General features: G+C 33.3%; 1 protein-coding gene across 2 annotated transcripts in view; it reads left to right on the forward strand.

The window, feature by feature from the left end:
* LOC129229246 (protein boule-like) overlaps positions 1 to 12,417 on the forward strand; it is a 47,480-nt gene that overhangs the window by 13,381 nt on the left and 21,682 nt on the right. For both annotated transcript variants that reach the window (XM_054863511.1, XM_054863512.1), the window contains 2 exons: positions 7,890 to 7,981; positions 12,113 to 12,167. In XM_054863511.1, the coding sequence (XP_054719486.1) occupies positions 7,890 to 7,981; positions 12,113 to 12,167 (147 nt within the window). The remainder of the gene's footprint in view (positions 1 to 7,889; positions 7,982 to 12,112; positions 12,168 to 12,417) is intronic.

A 12,417-nucleotide genomic window follows, 5' to 3' on the forward strand; every position in this document is an offset into this window, starting at 1 on the left:
TGAACCGATTCTCCACAGTCGCAATGTCGGACTGATGGTCAAACATATATTTTTTTTTCGCTTAAAAATTTATCAGTGTATTCTGTAGGATTCAAATCAATAGTAGAACCCATAGGGTCTGGTGGGGGAAAGTGGTCAATGGGGTAAAGTGGTCATAATTCAAATAAATGGCTATACTATAGAAATAAATGTTCGAATGAATGTGAAAATTTTATTTTAGAGTAGTGCAGTTAGAAACTACATTTTGAATATAAAATTTTACAACTGGCAAAATTTTATTTGGTAAAAAAAAATATTTTGTGTGATTATGATTTTTTTAAAAACACCTTAATAAACACCTTTTTTAACTTCCTTGGGAAATTTTGTTTGTTAGAATTATGAACAGATTGACTGGGCAGGAAGCTTCCTACATGTCTCAAGAACTCATACACATTAGCAGTTAGCTGAACTTATTTTGAATATTTATTTAGAACAATTTTAGTAAGATGGGGTAAAGTGGTCATAATATTAGGCTTAACGAATATTGTACTTTTAAAATCACTTAATCTTTAAGTATAAGGCAGATATAAATTAAATATTATTTTAACTTAATATGTATTGTTTTTAAAGTAAACAAAATTAAATATATGCGCATGCATATGCATATACTCGTGTAGGCACGTATATATACGTATTCACATAAATGCACCAATAAACACGTATTTGGGTATCTCGTAGTATTTTTTATCTATACAGATATACATTCGACTATACACGTATATACCCGCTTATACTCGTACAAATAAGAACACTTATATACTCAGGTAGACACGACGTATATACGCGTACGTACTCGAGCTGACACTTACATACTAGCATATGATATACATGTATGCAGTGTGAGTTTAAACTCTAGGAAATTTTTAAAAGGTGTTAAAGAGGAGGATAAGAAGCAAGAATCATAAGAAACATATGGCCACAAACTCAACGCTGACGCGCTACATGCACGCAAAGCCAGTAACTAATGAATGCAAAACAGGTCACAAATTTATTACAAAAAAGACAATTTTACACAACGACTTAAGAAAGTTTTAAAGTGAATGATGAAACTTGCGGCAGGCATCTGTATACATGCGTCGCAATCACTCTGTTGCAATTACGAGACTCTTGAAAAACTTTCATCAGTCGCTGCGCCTTTGTTGCGATGCGTGTATTAGAGCTACTACAGGCCTTACTTTTTAACAACTGTCTAAATATTTCTTAAGTACTAAAATGTCGGGTAAAATCATCTTTGTGTACCAAATTTGTGACCTGTTTTCATTCCATCGATTTCCGACTTTGTGTGCATGTAGCGCGTCAATGACCATAAGTTCCTTATGATTCTTTGCTTCTTATCCCACCCTTTCACACCACTTAGATTTTGCCCAAGATCTTGGATTCACTATGTAAGCATACATGTATCTTAGCGGATGTACTCGTAGATATATGTGGATACATGTACTGGTGTTTACACGTAAATGTACGTATATACGTCTAACAAGTATAGAATCGTGTTTACACGTAATCATACGTATATACTCTTGCTTTCACATATATATACGTGCGTAGACACGTACCAAACACGCACTGGATATATCCACGAATTAACTCGTGTATACCCGTATATGTATGTAAATACACTACTGGCCGTTAAAATTGCTACATCAAGAAGGAATAGTCTGAATGAAACAAAATTTTGCACACGTGATGGCAACATTGACACTAGAAAACGATTACAAAATGAAAGCAAAATGATCATTTATTACTGGAAAAATCTCACATGAATGGAGGTTTAAGTACCCTGTTGCGCCACCTCTAGTTGGAATTTAAGAACCGATACGGTCGAACAATAAGGTACAGCAGTTTCGTACGATGTCTTACGTCTTCTCGTACCACAGTTGCTATAAACGCGCCACTAATTTGATCAAACTTACAGGTTGTCCAATTTAAAGTCTCAAGTGATCCCAGATATGCTCAATTTGTGACAAGTCACAAATCGCAGACCACAGCATCACGCAGACCAGAGAAAGTGATAATGCGGAAGAGGAAATCCCTTTACACCCTTGCTGCGTTTCACCGCGCATTGTCATGTTAAAAAATGGTTCCTGGGAGCCCCGTCGTGAGTGCTAACACTTATGACTTTGATCAAATGAGTGGCACGTTTACAGCAACTGTGGTACGAGATGACGCAGGATATCGTAGGAGACTGTTATGTCTCAATGCCCGCTTGTTCCGCTTCAAGTACATGATACATTCACGCTAGAGGTGGCTTAACAGGGTACTTAAACCTCCATTTATTCGAGATTTTTCCAACCATAAATGATCAATTTGCTTTAATTTTGTAATCACTTTCTAATGTCAATTTTATTATCACGTGTGTAAAATTTAGCTTCATTCTGGCAATTTCTTCTTGGTGTAGCAATTTCAATGGCCAGTAGTGTATCTATGTACACTTATATATGCGTATATACGTCGACTATACACGTATATAATCAGAAACTCAGGTATGCACGTATATACTCGAGATACATGTGCAAACACGCAAATGATGTTCGTTTTGCGCGTACATGCTCGCATATACACGTGACTCGTATATACTCGTGTAGACACGTATACACTCCTGTAGGCAATCACGTATACATGCTTATATGCTCGTGTATACACGAATATACTTGAGTAGGCACATGCATGCATGCATCTGATGTATACATGTATTTATTCATATGTGAACATGTTTACTCTTGTTTACACGACACGTATATACTCGTGCATACCCGCATATACTCGTACATATACTTGTAACTATAAAAGTAACCGAAATATACAAATAATAGGGTTATTTGTAACAGTTTTGCAGCTGTTTTTAACTATGACCACTTTACCCCATGCTATGACCACTTTCCCCCACCCTATGGGGTAAAGTGGTCATAAATACAAAGGGAAATGAAATTGTTATAAAACTACTTAAATCAATATTTTTTTTCCTGAAATTCAATGTACGTGTTCTTTAATAATGCAATGTAAAATAATAACAAAAAAAGTTGAAGTATTTAAATAATTTATTGTATTTACTATCCACCTAAATTGAAAACCTACGATTTTATGACTACTTTACCCCACCAGACCCTATAATATAGTTGCTGCAAAAGTATTGCACAACACATTAGTGTTTATAGGCACATGTGCCAATTACTGGAGACTAGCAGAACTGAAGCCCCACTAAATGGCATCCATCATTATTTCAAAAATCCAAAAAGGGACAAAAATATATTTCTACCCGCTCAAAGTAACACCTTTCAACTGAACAAAACTTTTGACAACAAAAATTTAAAATATATTTTAAGTCAGATTTTAATGGACTGATGCGCATGCTTCCCATAAGCCAGAAAAGAAGCTTTTGCAAAAAAAAAAAAAAAAAAATGGCTGATTTGACACAAGACACAATTGTTTCTCTTTCTTATGCACTGCTACCATTTAGTAACATGAATTGAAGTTATAATCTTTAAAGTAAATGCACATTTAGTAGCTATATAGCTTTCTACTTTCAAAAGATTGAACACGAATCTTATTTTAGAACATTTTTGTTGGAAGAACCAATCACTGGTGACCTGCCAATTACTGCCCTACTCATGAACACATGAGTAAGAAAAATATCCATTGCCGGATCTATTTTAGCGAGTTTTTACTTCCTTGCGCAAAGCAAACACAAAAAGCTTCATCATTTTTTCAAGTTTTTGAAATAATATAAAAAAAAGGAAACATAACCCTACTGTATCCCATGCTTGGGGTACAGTGAGACAGTATACGAGGTATAGAGAGATAGCATATAGGGTTGAGTGAAATATATTATGTTCTAAGTTTAAATCAAAATTAAATCATAATGAAAGAAGAAAAAAGATTCAAGTTTCATCGTTCATCTAAATAAAAATTTCATGATTCTTAAAAAAAAATAAAAATTTCATTTCATACACATGTCAACATAATCTGATTGAAATATCAGATCCCCCATGTAATGTTTTCTACCTCTTTAGTTCTATCATATAAAAACAAAAACAAAAAAAATCTATATTTTTGACATTACGTATTTAAATTTTTTCTAGTTTTCGTGTTTTCTTCTTCCAAAATTTTGCAGTGACACTTTTGCTCTTTTTATGCTTTTTCTTTATTACTCAACCGTTTCTCTATTCAATCTTTGGATATCTTCCAAAACTCTAAGAACCTAAGAAAAACACTCACCGCTACACTAGAGCAAGAAAAGGCTCCTTTGTATCAGTTTTATCTACATTATACAGATAATTATGCTCTACTTTATCTGAAATGCCATTTGGAATCAGAAAGTAAGTTACAAATGAATTTCCCATGCAACCGTCAGAAAATGTCCTTATTATCGACTTACGTAGTTTAATTTGCATTTTTGACGAGGTAAAAATACCTGTAAAGCAAATAAACAGCTAATTAAAAGCTCGTAGATCATTAAATAAATTTTAAAAAATCATCCCTTTCGAATCAGAATTCAGGATGGGGCACAGTGGGACAGTCTCACCCTGCCTCAACTACGATCGTCTCAATGTACCCCAGCTCCGCTTTTTTCTTCTAATCTTAAATTTTTTGAATAATAACACTGTATGACAAAATTCTACTTCTTTTCTATAACATTGATAAAAATAGCTGATTTATGTTAAATTGAGCCTGAAATTCTTGTATAACATACCATTTTAAAATTATGACAAAATTAGTTTCTAAAAATGGCTAAAAACTGAAATTTTTATTTGTAATCGAAACATATTTAACATATTTATCTACTTATATTTTGAATCTTAATACAATTATAATGATAATATACACTTATGCGGATATTGTGAGGAGAAATAGCACATGTATTATCATTGAGTAGAAAAATAAGTCACATGTTATAAAAGAAAATTATGAAAAATTAACTTTTCCTCTATTGAGTAATGAAATCTTCTTGAATTAGAAACCGATAGTAATCTCCCAACAATTTTGGATTCCATTTTTCTTCGTAGTGTTCTTCTATGCGTTTAATATCTTGATGAAAGCTTTCACCCTGCTCAATATTCACCATTGCAAGATTAAGAGGGAAAGAATCGAAGCGAGGAAGTATCTTCAATAACATTCTGCGCCCCCTTCTTTGCCAATTTTTGCAACAAATTTTTCACCACTAATTGGGCAGTTTTAGTTTCATGACTGACTAAAAATCTTCGAGCTATTTCTTTTAGAGACAACCAAACCACTAGTTCGTTTCGGGTGAGATTTTCATCAAGCTCGTTGCTCTTCATAAGCATTCTTATTTGTGAACTGATAAAAATACCTCCCTTTAAATTAGGATCACTCAAGTTGGAAAAAATACTTTTCAACTACAAAAATCCTTTTGCCATTTTTATCCATAGGCATGACAAAATTTTTCGTCAAACCTAGTTGTATACAGGTATGTAATTCGCTACTCCAATAAACTATAGGGGGCGCTGCAGCCACTGTCTAATGGCGGATGAAAAAGGTAAAACAAAAAAATGTCGTAACTTATAACTTGCTTTGACGCTTAGTGAATAACAGTAATTTTTCATCGTATTTGTGGGAAGCTTTCTTTTCTATTCTTCTGAAATTCCATTGCACCATAAACTGTCTGAAGCCTGTAATTTACCCCAAAGACAACACGTGGAATGGAATGTTTTACCTTTTTCTTCAGTGATGTTAATCACCAAAAGGTAACGTATTCGAGCTCTGGAATTGCGAATAGTGGAAGAATCATTTTCTTGAGGAATAAGAGGTAAATTAAAAAACTAAGCAATGCCATTTCAGAAACTTACAGTAATTCTAATTGAAATAAAATATTCCATTGAAGAAAACTGTTGAAGATGATATTCTTCACAGTACATACTAGTAGACTGTTTTATACTTCTAAGTATTGAAATGTATATGGATTTAATTTTTTTTTTCACAGTATAAGCGAAAAAAAATAAGAAACGTGACGTGTTAGACACCCCTATCATAGGCAATTTTGGTTACAATTAAATAAGTAACTCAATACACGTGAGAGTATTCATGTTAGAAAAATCGTGTCACACAGCTTCATTGCAGAACAATGAAAGTGATCAAAAGGCCAATTTTTATGCGCAAAAGAATATAAAATCGATGCATGCGAGAGTCAAAAAGAAAAAAAATGCTTGCCTGAAATCAGAATAACAGATTTTTTTTAAACAAATACTAAGCATTTTTCATAATGCACTCAAAAGGACAAAATAACTTTTCTGGGTCAGAAAGGACAATTTAAGGATTCCCGTAGTTTCCGAAAATTCCAAGAAAATGACCACGAAGGAATGATCTACAAACGAAGGAAAGTGCGACTCAAGTCACGAAGAGAATTTTTTAACATTATCTAGCTTTCAATCTTAACTTAGATTGTTGAAACATGCATATTTTTCTTATCGGGAAAGTTTGGTTTGAAATGACTAGAACCGCACTTTTCTTCGTTTGTGGTGTCATTTTCTTGGAATTTTCGAAAACTACAGGAATACTTAAATTGTCCTTTCTGACCCAGAAAGGTTTTTTTTCCCCTTTTGAGCGCATTATGAAAAGAGCTTAGTATTTTTTTTAAAAAATTGTTATTTTATTCTTTTTAGTGTAAATGTATTTCAGAAGAAGAATAATGTTACCATCACGAAACTTCACCTTATTTTTTTCATATAAATGCTCCGTACTAAAAGGGAAAAAAGCTATATACGTGCTTATAAAACTTTAAGCGGTTGGCACTAAAAATGAATCTTTATTCCTCTCTGGGATTTATTTGTTTGGCAATTTATTTAAACCATTTAAATTAAATTAAAACCATTTAAATATTAAAAGTTTCTCAAACTAATTAATGTTTCAAAACATGCAAGTTACTCGTGATAAAGATCGTAATATGTCTCTTTACTTAGCCCCGTTATCGATTATTGGCATTAATGAGATCAGTAATAGGGAATACATTTCATGCTTGCTCCAGAGAAGCCATCATTCAAAATTTTCATTATAATTACTATTGATATTACTGTTGTAAGGCAACGAATATTTGTAAGAATGGGTTTTATATTTAATCATTTCATGGGAAAGCTACATGAAATTTGCTGTCTTTCATCCGAACCGAAATAATAATTTTATTTTAGAATTTTAATATTTCTGTGTTAAGTTGTACCTTATCAAGGAAGTCATTTAATGAAATCCCGAAGTCTCTAAGTGGTCTATTTGCCGAGATATAAGCAAAAGCAGGCCTCAGATTACTCCGTGACAATCAGGCTAAGTATAATAAAAGGGCTTTAAAAATAACGATTGCAAACACAAGCAACAACTTCATATCCCAGAATCCACTTTGCCGATTGCTGCAGAGGTATCATAGAGGCTCATAGGTATCTTGCATCATTTACCGATTATACTTTAAAAATCCAAAAAAAAAGCCTTGTTTGCCAAGTATCCCAAGTCTCATTGTGCCCCACTCTCCCCTACATATCACAATATCTAATATAAGAGAGTGACTTTTCACGCACATTTGAAGTTTTATGTCCCCCTTTCCTTCTGTCGCACATTTGCGACATCATTTCAACAAAAAGCATAGTCAAGTTTTCTTTTCTTCAATTATTTTTTTATTCACAAAACCAAAGTTCTGCCCTCCCCCCTCCCGCCCCCAAAAAAGCTCCAACTTTATTGATTCTTTTTCGCAATTATCTTTCTTTCTTTTATAAAAATGTGCTGAAATATATAGTTACACATAATATGTATCATATTACATTACAAATATACATTACATCTAACATTTTACTGAAAATATTATTTCTTCACATACCTTATAAATCTTATACTAAAACTTTATTTATTCACAGACGACGGAATCGGAGCTTCATTCACTTTTTGCATCATATGGCAATGTAAAAGCCACAAAAATCATTCTAGACAGGGCAGGTGTTTCGAAGGGGTAAGTATTGTCATCATTTCCAAATCTAATTCCATCCTTTAAACTGTGTTTCAAAAACGAGCAATATTTGCCCTTGTGTCTTCATATGAGCTAAGTGGTTTTTTTTAGTTACCTTCAATGATGTAGGAGAATGTGGGGCAAAGTGAAATAGTTAAGATAACTGACTTTCTCCACAAGTGAAATTGACAAGTTCGAAATTTGTTCTGAAAATTATGATACGTCTTTAGTAAAGAAAGAATAATATATTTTATGATAAAATTTGCATTGAAACATTATTTTTTATTATTGGCATTAAATTTGTACTCCAAAAAAAAAAAAAAAAAAAAACCTGGAAAATTTTCACTTATTTTATTTTTTTTATGGGGAAAAGTGAAAAATAACATATTTTTCAAATGAAATATTTTTTATTTTATTATTAAAATTATTTTTGATGAAATAAATAAGTAAATAAAATAATTAATGAGTATATGAAAAGGAAATGAAACAATAAGCGAATAAATAAATAAATGAGTTAGTAAATGAGAAAAAAAATAAATTATTTAATAAAATAGTGAATGAAATAGGAAGATACATGAATGACGGAATGTAAATGAAGAATTAATGACTGAATACGGAAGTGGCTTGGTAAAAGTTTGAATTAGTAAATAAAATGAACTATTTCATTTTGCCCCATCCACTTTGCTCGCATACACTTGACTAACTGTACAAAGCATTTAAAATATAAATAAGCTTAATATTAAACAAATAAATACTACACTGAATAATAGTTGGTCTCAATAAATATATAAAACGTTAACAACAAGATTTTTGTCATTTAATAATAACAAAAATATTTTTTGACTTACAACAAAATATTACAATATGAGTATCGATTTTTAAAAATTGCTTGTATTATCATATGCTCTGATTTTCAGAGATATTTTTTTCTTGACTGCAATAGACTACATCTGCTACTACATAGTTAAAATATTACTAGATTGGTGGAGCAAAAAGCAGGGCAAATATGTCACTATTTAACTTTGCCCCACATTCCCCTACTACCAGGAAATGTTCAGGAAACAGCGGCTACAGAGGTGCAGATGGTTTTAATAATTTATAAGTTATGCTCATGAATTCTAGAAACAACTGAGCCCAATCTATTAAAACTCTTTGCACTTTTTTTTTTCAACTCAATCGACTTTTTTTATATACTCCATTAGCAACCTTTGTGAATTCTAATCGATTATACATGCATTTAGTCTACATTCTTAATTGTAAAACAGTGACCCATAAATCCGGTTAACAACTAACGACTCAATTGGCATTCTCTATAGATCTTATTAGAAGCCTCAATATACTTAAATAAGACTTCGGCCATCGATATCAAGTAAATCTTTTATTAATTGCATACTATATTATTTCAATAAATTCTACGAGTGTTTTCCTCACATAAAATTTATAACGTTTTATCCAGACATCCCATCAGTTCTATAGACAATAATTGACCCGTTAAAAATTGCTGCTCACAGCACTAGTATTCTCTACTGAATTCCATAAGGGAAAAAAAGGTAACAATCAAATTAAGTTCTTTTTTTCCTGTAATGGAGCTGCGTTAGGAGCACTGCCTTTTGCAGACCCGTCCCCCTAGGGCATTCCCCAGAAATAGCTTCCACTCTTTCATGTTGCACCACTATCGGTAGATGCTTTTACCATGAGAATTTTAAAGCCTAGTTTCATTACCAGATGGAAGCACCTTTGGCTCTATTTGATGCGAAAGTACTCCTGGAATTTAATTTCGCCAAGAGCACTCTAAAGCGTAATTCAGACATCGTCCGCACATCACGTTCGCGACGTCAAGCGGACGGACATACGTTTTCCGAAAGAGGAGAACAATTCATATATAGCGGACGCAAGTAAAGCATATGGCAGTATTCACCCATAGACACCCCATTCGCTTATCTTGTGGAGACCAATAAAATGCGACTCACAACTGGACGGACGTCAAATATCTAGCTTTTCGTCACGTTGACGGGTACCGTACACCTTGCTGTCATGGCAACACCGACGGAAAACTGGTTTTAGAGAGAAAAAATCGTTGCGGACGTGACGTGCGGACAATGTATGAATTACGCTTAAGCCTACTAATACTTCGAGACGATATTACTATCGTCATTACTATCCTTCACAAAAGTAACAAACATTTTACACAATAAACGCTGCAGAACTCCTACTCCTAAAAACCTATAGAAGACCCACAGATAATCGATACTATCTGTCACAGCCTAAAGACCTAGATCACAGCTTAAATCACGACGACACGTCCGCCATCTTGGGATAAATGCCGCTTTTTTCCGATGCCTGCTATAATGAAGTAATGAGTTTTGCTTCTTGATTGTGGATTGACATGGAGTTAATAAGAAACCACAATTGAGAAGCAAAACACCCTACTTCACCGTAGCAGACACATGCAGAAAGCATCGTTAGCCCCAACATGGCGGACTGTCGCAACTTATTCTACGATTCAGGGCTTTGGTACAGTCTTATTAAAATTGATTATGCTGACAGAGTGGTGTAGTGGTTAGACGCTGGTCTACTCCCAAAGATGCAGGTTCGGTTCTGGCTCTTGTCGGTGGATTTTCAAGATACAGAAAATCGACAGTCTCCATGTCGCATGATTATGCGGCATTTAAAAGATCCATCGAGCACTCGTTTGGCTTAGAGTGTTCTTCGAAAAATTAAATTCCTAGAGCAATTTCGTATCAAAAAGAACTCAGGTGCCTCCATCTGGTGAGGAAACTGAGAGTTAAAATTCTCGTGGTAAAAGTATCCGCCGATAGTGGCGCCACTTGAAAGAATGGAAGCTATTTCCGGGGATTGCTCTAGGTCTGCAAAAGGTAGTGCTCCTAACGCAGCCCCATTAGAGGAAAAAAAACTAAATTTGATTGTTACCTTTTTTTTCTCTATGAAATGAGTTCTCTTGCGCGTCTTTTAATGCGTATAAATAACATTTTCGTATAAGAAACTGCCACAAAAAATATTTGGGGATTTCTGTGGGATTTAACGCATTCTTTGTTAACTCTCTAAACAAACTTCAATAGACTTTAGACTGTACATATAATGTCCATGGCCTAAGCAAGGACTTTCATTCATAATTTATTCCAAGAAGTAAAATTTCTTACATAAGTTCTATAGAATCTATTTCAAACCTTGTAAACATAAAAAAAGCTAATAGTCCTTATCAGACAACTGATGCATGTGGAGTCCTATCCTGATTTCATCACCAAGTCAGTAAAAGCTTCTATTACACTAATCTTAACTATATTGCGCTCACGGGAAGGTAGACTAGATGCAAACAAATAAATGCACCATTTGGCGACCTCAATCACATTTATGGGTTGGACAAGAACAAACAGGTACCAAGCAGGCGGAGAAGAAGAATATTATTAGTTAACTTTTCTTTTTATTCCAGAGAAAAAAAAACCAAAAGCATCCCATAGCGGCAAACTTTCTGGCAACTTGATTGTTTACTTTCGTTCAATCTTTTCTGTGAACAAAAAAAAGTTATATGATTTTTTATATTTTTTACTTTATTTTATGTATTTTTATTTATTTATTTATTTTTTACTACAGAAGACTCTTGCTCAATAACACTGTTATATGTGTGTAAGTTATGGCCAAGATTAGCAAAATATTTTTAGTAACCCTTCTAATGGGTCTTTGCAGAAAAATTGGGAGAGACAAATAGACTGATAGTGAGTCATCTTGGACAATATTGTTGTTAATTGTATCAAGAGAGAGAAAAAAATTAAGAGCTTTGTAGAAAAACTGGAAATGAAAATCATGTAATACTGCAACGAAAATTCAGAGAAATTTGCTCATTATACAACAACTTTAACTTTTAAACTTTGTAAATAAAATATTTTTTGCATCCTGTCAGTAATCGAGTTATAAATCCAAAAATATAAAAACGCAACTTTTATCAACTTTAACTAATATTAAAGTAGATATATTGAAAACTTTCGATGAAAATGCGAAGTATTTGAACCAAAACAAGATATTGATAACATTTAACTCAACGAGCCTTTCATCCTTTTACATTGGTGCTTGAGCTTGAGTTCTTCAAAATTTTCTCATAGTGAGTTTCTTTTATAGATATGGGTTCGTAACCTTTGAGACAGAAGAAGAAGCCCGTCGAATACAAAAAGAAGTAAGAAACTTTTCTTTAGCATCTTTTGACAGTGAAATAGACATTTGTATACAGACGATCAGTAAAAATGTATACACTATTTGTTAGCTAGCAATTTTGGAGAAAATTTTTAAAATCTAGTTTTCTGTAAAAGTGCAGTGGACAACAATATCTTTGGTGTTCAGACATTAATCGGCACGTTTTGGATTTGGCTTGATCAAACTCTAGAGGGGCGATGGAGAAGATCATAACGATACTGTAAAGCCGTGAG

Source organism: Uloborus diversus, chromosome 9 (genome assembly GCF_026930045.1).
Source record: "Uloborus diversus isolate 005 chromosome 9, Udiv.v.3.1, whole genome shotgun sequence".
Taxonomy (NCBI): domain Eukaryota; kingdom Metazoa; phylum Arthropoda; class Arachnida; order Araneae; family Uloboridae; genus Uloborus; species Uloborus diversus.